The sequence below is a fragment of the Fringilla coelebs genome (assembly GCF_963513975.1).
Source record: "Fringilla coelebs genome assembly, chromosome: 3".
Taxonomy (NCBI): domain Eukaryota; kingdom Metazoa; phylum Chordata; class Aves; order Passeriformes; family Fringillidae; genus Fringilla; species Fringilla coelebs.
In genome coordinates, this window is record NC_140030.1 from 22604773 (window position 1) to 22628084 (window position 23312).

At 33.4% G+C, this 23312-nt stretch overlaps 1 protein-coding gene across 1 annotated transcript in view; it reads right to left on the bottom strand.

Annotated features, from left to right (window-relative positions):
* CSMD1 (CUB and Sushi multiple domains 1) overlaps nucleotides 1-23312 on the bottom strand; it is a gene marked incomplete at both ends in the record, with an annotated part of 1059366 nt that overhangs the window by 298789 nt on the left and 737265 nt on the right. The window contains 2 exons of the mRNA XM_084202054.1: nucleotides 17696-17817; nucleotides 21910-22034. Coding sequence (XP_084058180.1) covers nucleotides 17696-17817; nucleotides 21910-22034 — 247 coding nt within the window. The remainder of the gene's footprint in view (nucleotides 1-17695; nucleotides 17818-21909; nucleotides 22035-23312) is intronic.

Consider the following 23312-nt stretch of genomic DNA (forward strand, 5'->3'; position numbering starts at 1 on the left):
AAGGTTATAGATAGGTTTAGAGAGTAAGATATATTCTAATGATTTCATTAAAATCTTTACTGGCATATTAATTCTTCAGATATTTTGCATATTACTTTATATGAAAATATATTTGAATCTGGGGACAATCTGACAGCTGCAATAAGACCAATTTTGTCTTTCTTATACTAATATAGGAGGTGTTTCATTTAACTTCACAAGAACATATATCACAGACAAAGTAAATGTGCGAAAGGACAGCCTAAAGTATTTCTTAATTTTCCAGTATATTCTGTATTATCTAGAAAATCATAGTGCAAGCATTTATCAATTTTGTTTCAACTGCCCCTCATTACTATAAAAGACTATTCCAAAGTGCTACAACAAAAACATTTGTTGTTCTATCTGTTTAGTTGAATCTGATACAAACCCACCAGCCAATAACTACCAGCAGAAGATTTCTGTGAATTACAAGGTATATACAGACTGACCAGTTTTCTGCCTCAGGTGGAGACATGAGGATTCATCTTACAACTCCAATAAAGATTTCCTCAGGATTTTGAATTTAGAACATTAATTTGTGAAACCAACTACAGGTTCTCTGAATGCTAACACATGTAGAGAAGTGGGGGGGGGGGGGGGGGGGGGAAGTAAAAAATTGATCTGTATAATTTTGAAAGTTTTTAGACCCTAACATGTACAAAGCTCAATAAAGAAAATAATACTCAGTAGTAGTAGCAGTAGCAGTAGTAGTAACCTATCACTGTCCTAATGGTTGACAGCTATGACTATAGCTTCAATATTGGAAATTTTGTCTGTATCTTTTTTAAGAACAAGAGGAAGGTAGGGTATTTCTTGAAGCTGAAGTGAATTAATTACGTTTCAAACTGTCACTTAGTCATTTACAGTGAAATGATATGTTGGAACAACACTAGAAGGGTCAAAACCACCACACAAATCTTTGATCCCCATAAGATGAAGCTAACAGTGAATTTAAAATAAAAGTTGAAGGTAATATTTAAGTATGCAAACCGTATATCTTAATATTACTCATGTCTATTAAAACTGTACTATAATTTTAAAAAGAAATGGACATCATTATTATTTAGGTTTTGGAATATTAAGTAATATGAATTACTAAAATTACTTTCTATAAAATATTAATTTATTTAAATAAATTATTAATAATTATAAGTATTGTCTAATTAGAAGAAACAATAAATATTATATAATTAATTCTAATAATTAATATTTTAAAATATTCATTTAGTATCTTTAAGATATTCTTGATTTTTAAGTACTCATTTCTTAACAGTTTGAACAAGAAAAAGACTTGACACAATTAAGTCCAAATACTAGTGATAAACTCATCTTAGTGAGATATTTACAAGAATTACAATTCTTCCATAATGCCATTATTTTATTGTAAAAATTCATTAAAACTTGTAAAAAATCCTTTGTTCTGGCCCCTCATTTTCAAACTCCTGCTCATATAATCACATACCTTCAGAATTATAATTAGCATTATGCAGGGCTTAAATAAAAAGCTGCAATTTCTTTAAAATTGTCTGTAAGTATTCTGTTATACTTGAAATGCCACAAATATGCTTGATCATTCTTATGTCAGTAGGAATAGAAGTGAACGTCTAGTACCTGAGAAATGCATGTATGAACATATAAAATATTCCCAATGTTGAAATCACTTTGGTTAATCAGAAAATCATTTAGGTTGCAAGTGACCTCTGGAAGTAATCTGATTCATTCCCTGATTAAGTGTAGGTACAACTAGAATTATAAAGCTTATTATATTTCAAGTGATTGTACTAAATTACCAAAAAACTAGCACAGTAATAAAATTGCCACCTCACTCATTGGGTTTACGTTATTGTAAACCCAATTCAGGAGCTGTATTTTGATTTGCCTAATTAAAAAAAAAATAAAAATAAAAGGATTAAAAGTAGTTATGCTGAAAACATGGTCTCTTACTTACTTGAACAGAAATGAGATGTGCCCAAACACACACTGTAAAACAATTTTTAAATCTCATTTTTAGAAGGAAAAAAAATAAAATAAATAGAAATTTGTTGCAAAAAAAAGTACTCGGGTTGGAATTCAGTATAAATCTAAATAGTTGGCTAGCGTAATTTGAAAATGTAAGGTAAAATCCTCACATTGCCTGGAGATACAGAAACTGTGAGAGGTCCACAATTTACTGATGAAGAAGCTGGAGGCCAGAAAGGATTACTTATGGTGCCGTAATTGAAATGTGCTCTAAAACATGGAAATGTAGATCTTTACCCATTTGTGTCTAAAGATGCTTCAGGTAATTGATCTCTCACTGTTTTAAGTATAGCTAAAAGAGTTATTAATCAGACTGGCAATGAGATATCTGCTTAAGGACAGATATTCAGGAATTACTGTGTAGCTTTCCCTGATTATAGTTATTTGATGAAAAAATTAACATGTACTTTCCCTTTAGGTAACATCAAAGCAGAAAGGCGACTAATTAGACAGAGTTAATAACTGACTAATGTTGAAAAAATTAATTTGCAAGCATTTAGTCTCCTTCATAGATTTGCACATATGTAATATGTGCAATGCAATACCTTTTTCTGAAGGACACTGTAAGCACTGTAGACATAGAATATTTCAAAAGCCACAATTAAAAACAATGATCATTCAGAAGGCTGTTAACAGTCTGATAACACAGAACAATACTAGGAATTATTATGTTAATTGTGTGAAAATCCTTATTCAAACATGACATGTATACTCTGCCAGTGTGCCTACTCTACTTAAGTGCCTTTTTTGCCTTGGAAATAAACAACTAAACAAACAACTAGGAGGTAGCAAGAATACATTCATTATAGGCAATGTCCTGAAACTACTTCTGAAACTACTTTGTTGTGTGGGATTTGTATTTGAATTTCATGAAGATATATAAAATCTTAAAAGGACATTTCTGAGTCTTCATTTGTTTGTCCATTGACCCAATCAAATCCTGCATGTAAAATGTGCCTGAAAATGTCAGGCTTTTCTGTGTGTTATGATGGTTGTACCAGGAGATTAAAAATACATTCGCATCAAGGCTTTGATCAAGGGTGCACTTCAGAAACAATCTCTAGTCATCTGCTCTTACTGTGCTTTGATTTGCATCACAGAGCAGTCTCAAAGCAGATAGGTTCATCTCTTTTTGCATAAAAGATGGAAGGTGCTCTCCAGCCAGTAACAGGCATTCAGCCTGAAGAAACAGTCCACAGTAAAAACTCTGAAATACACACATGCCCTTGGCTCTAATTGTTTTGCAGTATGAAGCTGCTTGTGGTGCGCTGTATTAATGCTGATGTAAACATAGCCTAATTTATTCTCTTAGGACAACTGGAGGCCCTACTTGGGTCTTGTCCTATCTTCCTTTCATTTTTCCACCTGCTGAGATTCTGCTCATGCTCTGCAGATGCAAGTTTCTGCAAGATGTACCTGTGAAGTGAAGAAAACTGTTAAACAGACGATGTGTTTTTAATCTTTACTTAAAATCCCTAGATTTTCCTTCTAGAAACTTCTGGATTTTTATTGAATAAATAAATTAGATTTTTTTATCTATACTTGTACGTATTGCCAGGTGTTTATGCTAATAAATAACTATGGAGAAAACTGCTTAGAAGAATGACATCTGCAGAGAAAACTGCTTAGAAGAATGACATCTGCATGAACAAAACCCTCCATGACAGTCTGCAAACTCCATGAAAGGAGAGGTCTTGTGCTTTGCAAAACAGAGCATAGGAGACAGCCATAGGAGACAAATCAGACTTGGAGTCCGGAAAAAAAGATTAATTTCTTATTTCCACAGCTTCAAACTTCACATTTTACATGATCTGTCATTGTCTTCCACACATGTCAACAGCAAATTTAAAATGAGAACTGCTTAGTGATGAATGAACTCCTCCTAAGATGTTTTCCTTCTCAGGCAGAAAGGTGAGTTTCTCTAATGAGCTGGTCTCCATTTTAAACTTTCATAGCAACTAGAGGGACCTACATCTCATTCTTGCAGTGAAGCCTCTGTTGATGCCTCACTTCAATCCTGAATACTTTACCACAGTGCACAGGTCTTTGCTTATACATATTTCAGAAATATCAGTAAGCAAATTATGTTCCAGGGACAACTTATTTAAATTACTAAGCTCTTCACTAGGTTAAAAATATTTCCTTTTGTTGTTATGAGGAAAGTTACCACTGATTGGGATGGAGAGGAAAACTATGCTGTGAAATCTGTGTTCTTACTTGTCATCTTAAAAGGAAAGGGATGATCATTGTAACAGGTGCTTCCTTTTTCTGAAAGGCATGAAAATCTCAAAAGGCATACTGATCCCCATTGTGATTTTAATTTTTATGCAGTAAACTGCTAGCAATGCTTTAGGCTCTATTTTCTTAGCAAGACAATTGAAAGAAATTAAAGGCCTTCCCATATCCTGGAAAAGAAGCTTCTTCACCATGCCCCCTTCCTAAGGTAGGAACTTGTCCAGTGGTTCTGTCCTATCAGTGGAATTACCACACAGATCTTAATATGTCTGCTTCCTTTAATATAATAGAGGTGCTACTATACAGCTCTAAGACATGATGAAAGGTGCAAAGAGAAGGCCTTTGAGAGCACAACAGTGAGAACAGCTCCATGCAGATACATTCACCCCTTAAAAAAATTTAATCAAGAAGAGGATGCCCCACATCTCTAAAGAACCAAATCAGTATATTGTTTTGTGATTTAAACACTGATTAAAATCTGTGAACATGAGCACCCAGAGGCTAATAAAAAAAGCTGGGAAATACATGAGTTTTAGGCTACACGGTACAATTACAATTAATAAAAACCACTAAAAAATGTTTTAAAAAAATAGACCTTTTTATCCTTTAAATCAATAGAGTCCATTAAATGGAAAGAAAGTGAAAGAAAATAGACTCCAGTTACTAAATGAGATGTAATTCATCTGTGAACTTTAACAAATTGAGATTTATTACTGGAATTATTTTAGCTCAACAAAGTCAGATCTTTTTGAGATGATAATTTAATCAGATGTGAAATTTCATACAGCATTTTTGATTTCACCACTACATATATACATACATACAGCTTTTCAATAAAAGAAACCAGTAGTAAATTTTAAGAAATTTTGTCTTGCACAAAGGTTATTATTTGTCATTAAATGCATCAATGTCTAATGAGGAATGGCTGAGGCAGCTGGAGTTGTTTGGTCTGGATGAAATGAAGCTCAGAGGAGACCCTATCACTCTCTACAACTGCTTAAAAGGAAGTTGTGGGCAGGTACACTTTGATTCCCCAGATAACAAGAAACAGTACAAGAAGAAAAGGCCTCAAGTTGTGCCAGGTGAAATTTAGATTGAATATTAGGAAAAATTTCTTCTTCACTGAAAGGGTGGTCAAGCATTTGACCAGGCTGTTCAGAGACATGGCTGAATTAGGATTCCTGGAAGCATTTAAGGATGTGCAGATGTGTTACTTAGAGACACAGTTTGGGGGTAGGCTTGGCAGTGCTGGGTTAACAGCTGGACTCAAGGATCTCAAAGATATTTTCCAATCTAAAAAGTTCCACAATTCCTTGAATGATTAGACCTTCCAAATTGTATTTATGTATAAAACCAACAGCAAATACCAGTACACACTCAAGTGGAAACACTACACATCTCCTTGAAATACATGCAACATTGGAAAAAAAAATGCCAGTAAGTGTTAGAATATTTTTAAACACAGATTTGGTTTTACTTATGAATTTACTGAAATTTAACCATACAGCAAACAGCACTACCTTTCATTTAACCAAATATCATAAATACAACAACCAGTTTTCTCTTCAAATAATAAGCAAGCAGAAAACAAGAAACATAATTAGAATAGAATCACACTAAGATTTACAACTGATGCTTGCTAAATTTTTTTAATTTATTTTTACTTTATTTTCAAGACTCAGATCTATAATCTCTTCTTTCTTTCCATAGAGAACTGGACTAAGCTCCTCCTTATCTATGTGAAGGCACGACTTCCGACTTCTGCAATATAACCGGTTTATTCTGACTCAGACCACATCTAATGTATAAAATCCACACAGGGTCATCACATTTAAAAATTTGAAAAGGAACATTCTGCTGCCCAATTATTCTGCTCTGCACTGATGAGACCTCACCTTGAATACTCTGCCCTGCACTGAGGTGGTCTCACCTTGAGTGTTGGGGCAGTTTTGGACACCACAATGCAAAAAAAGATAGGAAGCTATTAGAGCGAGGCCAAATGAGGGCTGTAAAGATGGGGAAGGGTCTTGAGGGGAAGCTGTATGAGGAGCAGCCGAGGGCACTTGGTCTGTTCAGCCTGGAGGGGACTGAGGGGAGACCTCACTGCAGTTACAGCTCCTTGGGAGGGGAGGAGCAGGGGCAGACCCTGATCTCTGCTCTGTGGTGACAGTGACAGGACCTGAGGGAATGGCCTGAAGCTGTGTCAGGGGAGGTTTTGGTTTGTTATCAGGAAAAGGTTCTTCATCCAGAGCGTGGCTCTGGGCACTGTAACAGGCTCTGCAGGGAAGTGGTCACAGCACCAAGCCTGACAGAGTTGAAGAAGCTCCTGAGCAAGGCTTTCAGAAATGGTGTGACTCTTGGGATTGTCCTGTGCTGGGACAGGAGTTGGACTTGATGATCCTTATGGGTCCTTTCCTCAAGATATTCAATGATTCTGTGATTCTGCAAAAAAATCTACTTTCTCCTAGGAACAGGAAAATAAAATAGCAAGCCTGAAATAAAAAAAAAAATTATACAGAGGGACAAACTATTCAGTTTGTGGCATAAATCTCTTAAAAAAAAAAAAGCAATACATATTTATCTGGCAAAAATAAATAAGTCCAAAAATCTTAGCAAGAATAGGAAGAAAATCTGCCGTGACATTATGTCTTTTGCTTTATTTGCATTTATGATTATGAACATACTTTCCTCTGGCTTTGTGAAATTGTTCTTCATGTGACATTATGATTAAACTCTGTTTCATGAACTCTGGTTTATACTGCTCAAATCCATCATGAAGGCAGTGACAGCACAAAAGCTGCAAGGTTCCTTGCCCTCTAGCCAGCACTCTTCTCTGAGTCTCTTTACAGAAGAACACCTGAATTATGCTGCAAGCTCTTCACTTCTTACCTTTCCAGTGAGCCTGAAACAGTGATAACAGCTATTAAATAAATGAAGAGTAAAATGTTGAGATGATTGCTGCTTGAGTAAGGTCTGGCCAACCTGACAAGCTCTGTCTTGGCCATTCTTCCCTTGGACACAGAGATTAGACCACTAATCAAACACAATATTTTCCCTGCAAATTCTATCTCATAACAATACTGGAAAATATAAGGAAGGAGAAAAAAATCTTTAAACAGGTTACTTCCTGCTGAAAACAGGGCATTAATTAAAAAAAAAATTGCATAGAAGCAGAGTAATGTCTGAAGATGTAATAAACAAGCACTTATTATTTTCTAGTACAGTAAATTAGCATTAAGCACTTGAAGATCTCACTTTTAACTTTATGGGTGATATTTTTAAAAGCATATAGGGGCATGTTTTAAAGGGTAGCTAAACTTTTGTTCTTCATACTGCGGCAAGGATTAACTAATAAACAAGTAAGAAATCTTAAAAAAATGACTAACACATAGACATATGGCTGACTAATATAGACCCTAAGGCTCATAAACCCAAGGGGTTTTAGATATTACCTGCTAAATTGAAAGCCATATTTAAAAGATTGTGTAAAGAGTCTGTTACCTGTACTGTAGATCAAATCAATGCTCAAATACTCAATGCTCAAGCCAACTGAAGCTGAGGATAGGAAGGACCAGGTTCTTTGGTTTGGCTGTGTTGGTGCTTCTTAACTATTTTTATAAATCCACCAAGTGTGAACCATTGCTTTTTGTTTAACATACTTCAAGTCTATCCACATCTTTCTTAGATCAAGTAGTTGACAAATCAGTTTGCTAATCTGTGGTAATCCTTTCACAATATACAGCAGGAGTATTAATGCCTGCCTTGATTCTTGATGAGATCCCATTTTAGGACTGAAGATTTTGTCTCTATTTACTTTAAAGTAGCATCACATTTGGGTGTCAACATTAGCACCCTTTCAAACATATATATATATATATATATATATTTATATTTATATTTATATTTATATATTTATATTTATATTTATATTTATATTTATATTTATATTTATATTTATATTTATATTTATATTTATATTTATATTTATATTTATATTTATATTTATATTTATATTTATATTTATATTTATATTTATATATTTAACATTCATGAGTTCATTGTCCATATGTCATTTTAAGCATTTAAACATTCCAGCTTTTCTTTACTTAATGAAAGGCAGGAGGAAATTTCATCTTAAATGGACTACAATACAATTTGAAAAGTTTACTTTGAAGCTAGAAAAACCCTAAAGAAGTAAAATAATTTAGGCAGTGCACTGAAATGCTTTAAATTATGGAGGCACCCTTGCAGTTTGCTTTTCTCATGCTGTCTCAGCTATCAGATCAGCCCTAGTGGGGAGACTTTGCCACATGACACTTTGAAAATCTTTTAATTCTATCATGATTTATTATAAACCTTGTTATAGTTCAAGACTAAGTAAAAATTCCAATAAATAGAATTACATCCTCCCCCTTTAACACCATTTTCCTGAAATCTGCAATTTTCGCCTCTTGCTAATAATTTGGTCCTCCTTTTATTACTCTCTCTACAATAGTTCTTAAAAATATGAGACTGTGTTAAATGTTACACCAAAGTGAGGTCATTAAATGAAGACCTAAGAAATTTATTTTGTAAATACTTGCAGGTTTCTATTTACTGTGATACCAACACCAAATCTATAGTATTGCTAAAAAAAAGTGAAAGAGGGAATAATTATAATCAGAAATGTATAATATTTTAAGAATAAGTTAAGTTATATATTCGTATATTTATATACAGACCCAAAGTTCACTATTCAATCTGTGAATTTCCCAGATTTTCCTTTTATTTCCCTAGAAGCTATCAACTGACATTTTCCCAGCAGAAAATGTACCCAAGTAATAATCTACAAGAGAAGATAAATGGTGAGAAGCATTTAGAAAGAACACCAACACTCGCATTCCAAGGCAACACAAATGAATGGGCTTTGTGAGGCTACAAAGAACTACAAGAGCATAAAATATTCGGCAGCACTTGCCTCCTTGTGCAGTAAATGTGGGTTTATGGCCTCATTACCAACCCCATCAGGCTGCACAGTGTCTGTACAAAGATATTTCATGTAAAATACTTGAAAAATTAAAAAAAATGCACAGTGAAAAAAATGGAATAAAATATTAAAAATTCAAGGACATTTTTCAGGTATGATATACTATCAAAAGTTGCAGACACTCCAGGAAAAATGGGAAAAATGTTTACACACAAAGCTTGATATTTTTGATTTAAAGATGACAATTTAATAGTGAATAAACCTAATAGTTCTTATCAATGGAATTACAAATAATTTGTGGAACAAACAAGGTAGGAAAAAAAGGGGAGATTTAGTTTTAGGATTTTCTTAACACAGTGCCAGAATGTTGTCATTTGATGCACACTCTGTAAGGAGTACTTCCTGTCAGAAAGAAAAAGCCCAAACCTGAATTAAATGAGAGAATAGTAATGGTTTTACGTTGCGCTCTTTATATATTTGTATTGCGCAAGTAAAACATTTCAATATTTATTTGCATATGTATGTATGTTCAGGAGTAATAACAAATACATTGATTTGAATTCTATACTACATGGAAAGAAAGAAAGTGTCTTGTATTTAAGTACATTTAATGTCTATTCAGCTGTGGCTCAGGAAGACTAATTGATTCTCTGTTTAATAAAGTTGTCCGAATCCCTTTTACTATGAAGAAATTGAGTGTAAATATGTTTTTTGTGTGTGTGGATTAATATGTCACAACACCAATGGGTACGTTGTTATGCTGAATACTATTGTAATTACACTAAGAAACTATGACTAAAAATTTATTGATTTGTTCTGGTTAAAATTAAAAGTTAACATTTCAGCTGATCATTCTTTTATCAGTTTTTAAGCTCCATTTAAATGATGAAAATCATTAGGATCCTATATTTGAACACTGTATACAAATTTTTTGCTATCTGAAAGTACATAAAGTGAAAAGAAAAAAAAATATTAAAGCTAAACCAGAAAAAATACATTGATTGAGATCAAAACAGCAAAAAATAAGAAACTGAGGCAGACCAACATTAAAGGACAAATCACAGGGGAGGAAGGAAATGGTGGAGGAATTGGAAGTACATGAACAGCTAAAAAAATTCTCTATGAAAAAAGATGAAGGCAACCACCCAACACTCAGCAACAAGTGAAGTATGTATATGGCAGTGGCTGGATAATAAATGCCAATGATGAAAGTGAAACTGCACATGTTTTTTTTATTTGTTTTGTTTTCCCACTTTTTAGCCTTGAAAGACTATCTCTGGTAAGTGGAAAACAAAAAAGTGCTAATGTGTTAAACGGTTTTGAGGGGGAGGGAGTGTATTTTTTGAGTAAAGGGTTGTTTTAGATACAAAATAAAAAATTCAAAGAGGAATAGTCTGGTTTTGTTTTACAAGATATAGGCCAAAATAATGATGAAGTTTTCAGATATACAGTCTGGAATAGTGTATCTATGAGAAAGGCAAACACTTTTGCTGCACTAAGTATTCAATAAAGAGTGAAAATAATGGATTTATATAATTCTGACCCAAGCAGATACAGAAGAAACATATCACAGTGAAAATATTACATTTTGCTTTCTTTTGAAAGGGTTCTCAATCTGGTATTAGAACAGGAGGAAACAGATGCAATAAACTTTGAAAATAGCATACCTTTTTGTACTTAACAAAATCATTTTGATCACTTCAAAGGTTTTGATTTTTGGTTTTTTTTGTTGGTTTTTTGTTGACACTGTTTTTGGACACTGAAACTTTCGTTTGCCTTGAGCATTGCATTACCATCTAATACATTCCAACTGCTTGTCTGAATTATGGACTTGTTGTAAAATCAAAGACAATATCACAACAAATACAGTGCTAAATCCCCCTTTTCAGCTCTTCCATTCTTTCATGCATATGCTTCTATAGTTTCTTTCCAGAAGTCTTACTGGTTGTTTTTTCCCCTAAATTGTCATTTCCAACTCAATGTGTCGTACTTAGATCCATATGAGTTTCATAAAATTCACACCCTACAGCTAAATCTCAGTTGTGTGAATCTAGCTGATATCCTGGAAGCAGATACGAGATACTGTAGACAGATAAGGCTCAGTAGTTAGTCTCCTTTGTTCAAAAACAGCATGGAAGGAAGGTCAGAGGGAAGGTAGATAATAAGAAATAATAACTGCCAGCCTGTATTTTTTACAATGACCTTATGAGGCAAAAAACTTTAGTGTTTGGTGTTTTTAGGCACTTAATGTTTGAAATCGTCTGAGAAAAATAAAGCAAATACCACAGGAAATAACACTAGTGGCATTAAGACTGCTCCTAGGTTTTCTTGTCAACAAGGAAATACAGTATTTTCCTGCATAGCAAAAAATTTGTGCTTGAATGCTTTTATCATGAGATGAGTATTGATCCCATGCATCTGTTTTCCATCACTACTCCCAGTTTAAAGAAAACAAGAGTCAAAATTTTAATTAATGCTCAAATGAGACATCTAAACTCAATATAGAAAGTGGATTTGATTTGGGCTTCGCAGTTTCACCAAAAGTCTCAGAAATAGATGTATTAATGTAGGAGAGATTTTCTTCACCAGTTTTACTTAACTCTGGTATAACCCCAGTCTAAAGTGGTGTTATTTCACTCCATATATACGGCCATGATGGGACCCTTCCCATTCAATCTCTGTGGGATATCCTTCATCTAAAGTAGCATACTTTCTTCCACACCACCACGGGTATACTAAACCTTACAGGGTGACATTTTGAATGTCTAAATCCCCTTTGGTTCTGATACAGTAAGAGCAAGCAATTGTTGCTCCAGTGTTGATTTAGTTGATCAGCCTCTAGTGGAGTGCTTTAGGAGGAGGTGAAGCACTGTTCTGACTCTAGTGACTATTCGACAGATGTACATCAAGTACCATCAGAGTTGGGACACGTAGCACCCATATGTGCAAATCAAATTCCATTCTAAATGTCTTCAATGTTAAAATGGTGTATTTGGTTCCAGCCCTAACATCTCATTCACATGATGTTTTGAAAGGTAAAAATGTGAACGTTGTTAATTAAAGTCGTAATGTTTCAATTACTATGCACAAAACACAAAACCCATTAAAAATATATGATTTTTAAAAGTAAACTGCGCTTGCCTTTTACACAATATAAATATTCTTTTATAGCATGTGTATGTATATAGAGCTCTCTGTTACAATTTATGTACATTAATTCAAATTGAAGATGAACATATATTGTAAGGAATCAGTTAGAAATAACATGATTTTTTCAGTAGGCTTAGAAGTACCTTTTGCACATTATACCAAAATTTACAAACTCTTTTGTTTGTTTTTGAAATGTATTTAAGACTTATAAAACCAATTCTACCCTGGAAGCTTTGTACAAGATTTTAAGACATTGAAAATTATAAATCTCATCCTTATACTGCAACAAGAGTTTTCTCATGTAAAGGTTTTAGATATTTTATGTTCCAAAATTGTAATCCTCAATTATGAAAAAATTAAATAAATACACAAGCTTATTTAAAGGCAAGGGGGGACCTAATCAGTATTTGTTTATTTCATTACTAGGACTGTTGTAATTTTAATTCTATCCTATGTGAATTCTTTGTCAATGATGTTATAGCCCCCTAAAATCAAAGATGCCATTCTGGCAAATAAAAATTAAAAAGTTTAAATTTGAGCATGTATATTCACAAATGGCATACAGCCCTAACACTGTATGAAGGAGCTAAGAGAATATAAATTGCTTTCATTTTCCACCTGCCATGGAAAATAGCTGTTTCAGAAAGGTGTCACTGTATTTGTACGATGTAGAAGGCACAGGATGTACAAATGAAGCAATCCTAAATTCACAACTGTCCTTTACTCTAATAAATCAATCCTAATAATTGTGAAATAGTAATTGAGTAAATCACAAGCATGAAACAGTACATTGCCATGAATACGCAAAAGTTTAGTGAAAATTCTTGGATCTACATATTTTTTGATCCTCAAGATGTCTGCAACCTAAAATGCTGAAATAAAGCAAGAGAGGATAAATTCTACAGATAAAAATCAATTTTGTTAAGATTACGAAAATAATCTCTTAGGGATGAATTATCTGGTGCTCAGCAAAAGATTCTTCCCCAGTCAGAGTATAGTTACATTGCAGGCTCTGTACATGTTGAACCTCTTTTTATGTGTGGCACATTTTCAAAATTGCCATTCTAATATTAGGCCTCCCAATTGGACAAAACACAAGTTTTTAATTAATTGCAGAGTATTATATATGCATAACCTACTTATATGGAAGACAAGTGTCACTAACAGATCATGTCTGAACTACCACAAACTTTTGAAACAATCCACGAATCAGCAAGATAATCTCACTCAACCCCCTGCACATTATCATATGCTACCTAGTAAGATTGCTCTTTTAGAGCATATTGCAAGAATGAATTATCTTAAAATAAATTATCTCAAAATCAACTGTAACAGTATGTGAATTCCCTAAGTGTGAACTGGGCAAAGATTTTCTGAATAAAAATATTGTTTTGAAGTTCCCCAGCTATGTGCTTTGAAAGGCAATAAATCAGAAATACCATTTTATACTAACATATTTTTATACCAACATATTGAGGCATAATCCAACTTTATACAAATACCTGAGAGCTCAGACCCATAAAACTGTATGTGAAGTTTCCCACTCTCACTATAATTAATTTCAATGTCTTCAGTTGTGCCAATTGTAGTGAATAACTTTTACTTTTTATAGAAGAAGGAGGTTGCTAGGCTCAAACAAATACTTAATATATCTCTGCTTTGTACGGCGCAGAAAGTACAGCCTTCAATAAAAAACCCTGTAACTAGGACACACTCTTTATTTACCAGGTCATTAAACTTAGCAATATTGCAGCCCATAGCACATCTACCATACCACAATCAGAAATCAGTCAGGAAAATATTGGGCAAAATTAGGTATCATAGCTGAAGCAACAATGCAATAATGCAACAAATCTGCCGTCCAATAGACACTGGGGCTGAAAAATTGAGCCCTTGTAATGTTACCATAAAACAGTGAAAACAGCAGGAAATCCAAGGCAGTAAGTATCCACAATCTGGAGAAGGAATTGAAACAGCGAGGGGTAGAGGCATGGTTAGTACATAATCTAATGAGATTATACTAACAGTAAAAAAGGGGTAAAGAGAACACATCAGTAGGTCCTCAAAAGAGTTCAGAGTAACTTACTCTAGAAAGCTGAGAAATTGCATAACAGAAAAACTAAAACAATGAAGAGTTGTAAAAAATTACAGCATGCACTTGACAAAGTCAGAAGAACACCATAAAGTTGTATTTGCAAGTACTAAAAGTCTAATAAATGACTCAGTAGGATGCTGATCAAAAGCTGCCATAATGGGATCCAGAGGGAACAAATAAATGGTTAAGGAAGAAACAAGCAGGAATACCATTGAACGGGAGAAGGCTCAAATTTAGATTTCTGTGTTGCTCAGAAAAAGGCAAATAAATCTTAAAAAAACATTTAACTTAAAATCATCTTGATATAGTTGGCTAAGACCTGAAACTATACTACTGCCTCTATAGGATGTTGAAATTTGATCTCATTTTGAGTTGGCACTAAAAATCTGCCCCCACACCAGCACCAGAACGCAAAATTTGGAAAATGTTTCCATGAAAAAAAAGAAAGGATATTCCAGCTTATTATGGTTTAGGGATGGTTTTTTTGGCTATTGTTTGTTGGGGTATTTTGTTTGGTTGGTTTTTGTTTTGTTTGCAGTTTTTTGGGGGGGATATATTTTTTTTCTGGAAGGAAACCTAGGAAATCCCTTTAACTGCATTATCCTCTTCAAAATGCACTGAATGTTATGTTAAGAAAAAACACTATTTTATTTTGCAAAATTCTACTTGCAAACTAACCTGATAAAAGGCCACAAATTAACTTTTAGAGTAAGTCAAAAATAATTTAAAATACAGAGTAACAATATGTCATGAGCTGTCTGCTTCATGGAAAAGAAAATCAGCAGGACTCTAGCATGCTGATAAACATTTTCAAATCTGCAAGTCAAAAGAGTAGATTCCTCAAAGTAATTTTAAAATCAGACCTTCAATACACAGTTCAATTTTCAAGAGTTCTGTCATTCGCCAAGAAAAGTCAAAGGTGAAAATCTGTAAAACTTTCAGCATATCTTAAAATAATTTCATTGTTTTGGAAACTTGAAAATTATTTTAGTAATTGATTTTTTAAAAGTTCATAGATTTCAAAATGTTAGCAATATTTTTTATTAAAAAGAAGTAGTGTGCCATTCAATCAGATAATATAATATAAATTAAAAGCATTTTCTTTCACATCTTTTATTAACTGAAAGGGTATGTACTAACTCCCATTGCAGTTATTTGGGTATAGAAATTCCAATACTGTTAGAGATGATGTAGACTTTATGTGGAAGCAACCTAAAGATACTGTAAGCCTTAAATAAGTCTGATTTTAATACTTCACATTTACAGTCAGCATGGTCCTAAAGCAACGACAGTCTTTCCAAGGGACATCAAATTAAGAAAATTCTTCCTTGGTTGCACTGCTAGACAAATCTAAGTTCAATAGAATGGTAACCCATTCAATATTGCCCATCCTGTTGAAAATGAAAGACTTAAAAATTACACCTCTTTTTCTCATGCTGTGATTATCAGTGTCTGTTAGCATGTCTTTACCTTCCACACAGCTGGATATAACAAGTGCTATTTTTTTTCTGGGTGAAAGCTCCAAGTGTTTACTCAGACCTCTTAATTTTGTGCATAACATAATTTATCTGCCTGGGTGTGCAATTCCTTCTGTTGATTCTTGTATCTGATGAACTAGCAACCTGCCCAAAGAACACTACTTAAGAGTAGTGTTTTTTCAAGTCCAAATTAATCCACACCAGTGTCATTAAGTTCTGCACTACTAAAATTCTAAATTTACTGAGAAAGATAGATTGTATAGAAGGAAGACAACTTGTGCATTATTGTAGTAGATAAGGGTTCACTGGTTTTTATAGGTAAGTCTGAGTCTCCATAGAAAACATACACTGGACAGTTTACCAGCATAGCCAGTACCAATTTTTCTACTTAAAATTAAAATTAACTGAATAAATAAAGCATGAAGATGCCGAAATGCTCCTCTATTAGCAGGAATTTCAACTACTTAATTTTTCTCTTACAAAAATATACTGTGTTTTGCAAAATCAACAGGACAACACACTACTGAATATAAATTTGAGTAGATTAAATTTTCATACTTTTTCCATAATTGAAATGCTTTTCTATATTTAAAAATGCAAAGTAATTTAGTAATTTCTATAAAATGCAATGCTTTTAAAGTCAAAGGCCTTCTAGGAGAAATATTCACATCTAATGGCTATTCTAAATAGAATATAACAGGTCAGTTTGGAACTGAAAACAGCTTTTTCTGTTCTGTGAGAAGTCCCACTACAGTAAAATCTTTCTCAATGTAGTAGTTTTGTACTTTTGCCCATTTTTCTTGAACACATATCTTTACTGAGCCAAACTGAATCCTCTTTAATAAAAAAAAGTGAATTTAATTAACTTCACAAAGCAACAGTATTTACATCTCAAAAATATGCTATGAAAGCATGCAGCAAATTTATCTTTTCTGCAGCTAAAAATTTTCACTTAGTTATGGTAAGATAAACATTTTTTTCCTTAACTATTTTAGAGAAGTCAAGAATACAGTCTTCCAAAAAGCTGCACAGGAAATATATGTTTTGCAATTATGAAAGTACATATAGATCATACATTCCCTGCCATATAGCAATTCATTTATTAAGCATTTCATTACAAAGAAGTACAATATAAGTAAAGTACTTCTTTGACTTCTCTTTTTTTTCTTTTCTTACAGGTAGGGTGTCTCCATCCTTTACTGATTTTAGAGTAAAAATATCCTGTTATGACCACTATCTCATGCACAATTAGATGATTAATTCATATTTATGTATTAAGAATCATTACTGGAAAATAGTGGATTGAAAAGAAATTATGTAGGTAGTAAAACTAACAACAATTGTCAAAATACTCACGTGTAATGTCCAGGTTTTATTCCAAGAAATCTTGTATTAATTCGACAGTGATTAAGTATCAAGGTGCAACAAGAAAAATTTGCTATTAACTTATTTAGCATTGTGGAATTTTGATTGCAATTTTCTGTACTTCATTAAAAAATGTATTTAAAACTTGAAAATTTTAAGTAGACCTATTACTCTGAGTGGACATTTTCACCCATGCTACTTTTCTCCTCTCTAGTGCCCAGTGTATTTTCGTAACAACTCTGTTCTGTTCCTTTTTGTGTTTAAATGAACATACAGACTTGCATGTGTTCATGCATTTCTGCAAATATATATAAAATATTTTGAAGACAATTCCAAAATTCACTTGAGACAAGAGAAAAAGCATACCTTTTCTGGATCAGTTGTTGTGATGACCCACACACAGTGTGCGTTGTCTTCATACTGAACCGGATAATTTGGTGATGTGATAATGCCACTCGGTCCACGTAAATTAGAACCACATGTTCTAGCTAAAATGATAACCAACAAACCAGATTGCTTTAGAATGGATGCTCTGGTTAAAGTAAATATTATAAAATTGCCACAGCATTAGCAACAACTTGCCATGAAAGTATTACTATGCTGATAAATTCCATAACAATCTGCCCTTAAAGGTATTTCAGCCAGACAAAAAAAGTCATGGAAATTTACCTACAGGGGAAGAAATGAGCACTTTTCAATTTAACCAGCCCAATATTTACAGTATTTTATTCTTACTTTATGTAGATTAAATACTCAAAATTATCATATCAATATTCTGTTTGGAGAGAGGTTTGCCATTTCCAAATGCATGGAAGGAGCCTTCTACCCATGAATGTAAGAAGGGTCAGTATGTGCTCTCCTTCATAATTTCCCCATGAATTGGAGAAAGAAACACATCACAATATTTATGTAACTGTAAGTCTTTAACCTAAACATGACCTTCTGTGGTGTCTTAGCTCTATAAACCATAGGAAATATAATTAGATAGAAAAAAATATAAAATGGTTCAAGTCAGTATGTAGTCTGACTTTGGTAAATCAGATTGAGTTCTGAACCCATCACAATCTCTCTGCCACATTCAGCAAACCCAGATAGTCAGCATTTAAAAAATATTATCTTCTAAAGAGTATTAAGGATAGATTTTGCAAGAATATTCAAATTTCTCAAAATATTTAAGTAACTAGAAGCATTTAAAATATTTAGACATATAATTCCCAATGACACAGATTTACAGAACTCAGAATATTTCAAAATGTCATTGTCATGTTTATGGTATTACACTTGTCAACATGCTAACAGAGAGTCTAGATCATAAAATTTCTAAGAACAAATTTTGTAGAATTTCTTAGATACAAATCTCAGAATCTCAGAATCTATCCATATATATTCCACTACCTTCTGATGTAATTCAGTCCCTTCAGTTACTTGCATTTCAGTACAGGCAAGAGGAATTACTAGATTCTTTAAAAACTTGATAATTGTTTTTCTGAATATTGGAATAAAGCACCCAACATATTTCTGCTACTTTAGAAAATTTTAGTTTTCATCTCTCTCTGTGGCTGCCTATATTCTAAAGCATGAAATATGGGTGTTTCTTTATTTCATGAACTGCTGGGAGGAAGCCTGATTTTCTCCATGAATAGAAGTACCATTTTATTGGTGCAAATAAGAAAAAAGGTGCTAGATGAAAATAACAATCAGGTTTTCTGTCCTTACATCACAATATACTACCAGCACTTGGTTCTTTGTTACGATGTTAAGAGACTAGACTTTGAGAACTTGTTATAATTCTATGACAAGATTAATCAACTAGGACTCCATTTTCTGTGAAAATGTCTGGCTATATATGCAGGGACAGTGGAAACAGATGATCTTTAAGTTCCCTTCTGTCATGTTTTAATTCCTACTACTTTTTTTCTTTTAGTATTAATAAAATTTTCTTTTTACCCTTTTAAAGTTTTAAATTTACTTTACCTTTCTCCTTATCCTATCTCGCAACAAAAAGTACACTAATAATTAGCCAACACCAAAACCACCACACTCATCAGCACATTAATTAAAAAAAATTAGTAACATCTCACATTAACAAATCAAAACCACTACACTTTCCAACCTCACTCTAAGATTCCATGTTTATGACCAAAACTGTCCTAAAGCCGCCCACCAATTTAAGTCTCAGGGGTACCTCACTTGGAAATCTTATGTTACAATCCCAGTAGAAGTCTAAACAAACCCCTCATCTACATAAGAAATTCTGCAAAAACATCATTTAACAGTTATTAAAAGGGTGTCTGTACTCAATATGGAAAATCTCAGAAACACTTAGGTTAGGAAAGAGGTCTAGGCTCACCGAGTGTAAGGCTTAACCTACCACTGTCCAGTCCATCACTGAACCATGTCCCTAAGTGTCACAAAAAACTAATCACATTTAAGGATGCCACACTATGCTGCCTGAAAACAATACAGAAAGCTTGGAGCATTACTGCTATATTAAGCAATCCATATTATTTTAATTGAGGGAATAACAAGGACAATTTAATGGGATTGGAAATACAGGGTATTTTCTTTCTAGTAACTGCTAGAAACACTATACCTCCAGGACCACAACTATCAAACAATCTATTACTTTATTTTCAACTCCTCCTGCCTGAAGTCTGCTGCAGCAGACACTAATCCAGAGGTGCAAGTGTGTAGCAATAAAAACAGCAGGCGGTCCCTCCGGTAGCTGTCCACAAAGAAGAAAGGCTAAGAAACATCTCCCTTGCAGAGAGATTTTTGATACAAGCTGTTACTCTTTTACCTTTCTCCTATTCTAACTTCTAAGGTAAGGCTAAAAGGATGGGGAGGGGAAAGGAGTAAAGCTGAGCAAGAGGCACGATTGACGTTGAGCCCAGAGGTCTGTTTGGAAATGGAGTTGTCTCAAAAGATTGCATAAAAGTGTTAGATAGCCTTGTATTCTGCCTACAGAAAACAGGAATGGATCACTGTAAGGTTTTTGTGTGGAATTTAAGGAAACTGGGAGCACTTACATTAGCACCAAGGTAATGTGAGCAGTGGTAATGTGAGCAAGACGGTTCCTGTGAGTTCCCATCAGATTCCTTAGTTTTGAGCTTTGTTAATCACCATTCTGGTGTAAATGCACTCACCAGCTTCTTCAGTAAAACTTGTACTCTTGAAGTCATTAAGCTCACAGTAGTCACATGCAGTTTATCAGCTTTTCCAATTTAAGTTGAGGATAATTTAGAAAATGTGATAAGCACTCCTTTGCACTGTGTATTTTATTTTTAATTGGTGCTCAAATGAGCACTGTGAGTACTGGCATCTTGGAGGTCAGTAAAGGAATTGAGAATAATACAGACTGCAAATAAAACCTGCCCCTTTCATTCCTCACAGTCCACAAACATACACACCATAATACTGACCAAGAATTATACACTATTGAGAAGTGAAGCACACACATGTTTATACAAGTTGAAAAATCCCATCTGGCAGCAGGAGGAAAAAAATGGAATTACAAAATAACTCGGTAATGAAAACTTTTTAGAGACTTATATGAGATTTATATAAATGAGATTATGTTTTAGCATTCTTGAAAACAAAAGGTTAAAGTTCAGGTGTTAGAAATCCTCCAGTGTTTCTTGAAGTGGTATCATTTGCTGCCCTGGTAACTGACATTCTGGTAAGATTTTGTGTGTACAAGTATCACTTTGATCTACCTCAAAATGACAATAAAAGTATCTCTATCAGTTTCTATGACTTCTTTTTTCCTTTTCCATTTAATGGTGGTTGTTTGCCCTGTTTATCCTGGCTAGTTTGACTGGTTCTAGGAGAATATAAGGGAAGTTCATTTCAAGGGTCAAGGCTCTCATTGGCATGTACAATCTAAATGTGCAACTCCAAATAGTTTTTCTAGTGAGATTAAAGGTTGTGTACCTAGAGATCCATTCTTTATTTTTTCCTATACACCTCATATTTGATGTACTTTGGCAGCATTTATATATTTTTCGGTGTTTTTGTTATAGACAGTAGATTGCAATGGAAAAACATGCAAAGTAACAAAAAGCCGCTTTCCCTGTTCCTCCTTAAAAGTGGGGCAGGCAGGAATTTAAAACAGGGGGGGTCTAAATGCAAAAAAAAATTAGAAATAAGTTAGAAGGTCAGGTTTCATGTAAAGTTGAGCAAAACAGGTGAACAGAAAGGAATTGACTGAAAAATCAGGACTAGGTAAATATCTCGGACAGATAAAAACAGCATGATAGTGAGAATCTCATATTTGGGAATTAATTTAGAAAAAATTAACATAAACCTAACTAATTAGTTCTTCCTGAAGTAAATTTATCATGACAAAAAGAAGACTAAGTGAAATTAAAATGGTTTAAATTAAATTTGCTCCCTAAATTGATACTCTTTCTACACATTTGATTGCATGCTTCAAGCTTCATAAAAATCTTTGTATTATGATCATATATACACATATACATGAGATTCAATTCCCTGGTTTAGTTTTGAATTTCATTGCAGCAGAAACTATAAATTACCCTTCTAAACTTCACAAAAAAATTCCAAAGAATAGCAGCTACCTCTGCAAATTGGCCTGTGGTCACTCCAGGCAGCCAGTGTATCTGTCACTCTCTGACAAGTGATGCTCTTAGAACCTTGCAGTACATAATTGTCTTCACAGGAAAACTGTACACTTGCACCCACCCTAGGAGAAAAAGGGGAGAAAGAAGGAAGGAATTAGAAGGAATTAAATATATTTTAATAGCAACATTCTTGAATAAATGTAAATATTACCAAGTGACAATATTTCCAGATCCAAACAAAAAAGTTCAGGTCCTCTGTCAATATTGTATTCCTAAAAAAACAACCTATACTCTAGGAAAAATTTCTATTATTCAGTTTGCCCACCATTTAAGGAATACAAAACAATTGTGACACTAAGTTCTTTTACAGTATGAGTTCAATGAATATGTGGATATATATTTTCTCTAAGAAAATACACAAACATAATTCTTTCAGGCAACAGAACTTAATGAATAATTTCAACATTGCTATATTCACTCAATTAAGAGAATAAGCAATTTGGAAATTTGTCAACACATATAACAAGGAAATATTAATTTCAATCAATGGCAGAAATTCATTAAATATTCCTGACCCTGCTGAAATATCCTCTAAAATATTACATTAAACCATACATTGTTTACAACTGAAATTTGACTATTACCCTTGTAACACTGAAATGTGTCCCTTTGGAATTACTTATGCTGTCCAATTGTTATGAAGATTTTCAAAAACCGTATACACCTCTGGTCTATATTACAGACAGTTTTCTTAAACAGTATTTGCATATCTGGCTCCATTTATTATTTGTGACATTCTTTGTTCCCCATCATAATGAACCGGTTCTGTTGTTTGTTTTCTTGTACTTTTAAAATCTGTATTTGATAGTCCCATGTAATGAACTAAGTGCAGTCAAAAAAGCAGATTTCTCAGTTTAGTCTTTTTGAGTTATTGAGTCCTAAACACCAGGGGATTGCTATATGGCACTCAGGAGGCTCAATGCTTAAAATTGTGCAGTGAAGAACTGCATATAATGACATTCACAATCATGAGCTCATTCCCACCCTTCAAGGACAAGTATTTTCTTAGTTTCTCAGACAATCACACAAACACTAACTATATTGTTTATTAATAATATGTGTTTCTATTGTACTTTTTCATTCTTTCAGGAATTTTTAATAGGATTGTTTTCTTCTTTTTTTTTTTTTTTGTTAATTTTGAAGTTTTAGCATGAGGCTTCAAATCTAGAAAATCTTTAAAAACTGCTCTTCCTATCACTTTGTTTTTGAGCTGTTAAATTAGAATACTCAGAAAGGCAGGGAAAATATTGGCGTTTTTCTTCCATAATTTATGCAAAATGCAAAAAATTCTTGAAGAGTAATGTAAATTTCTAAAATTGTCTTTATTTTATACTTGTCAA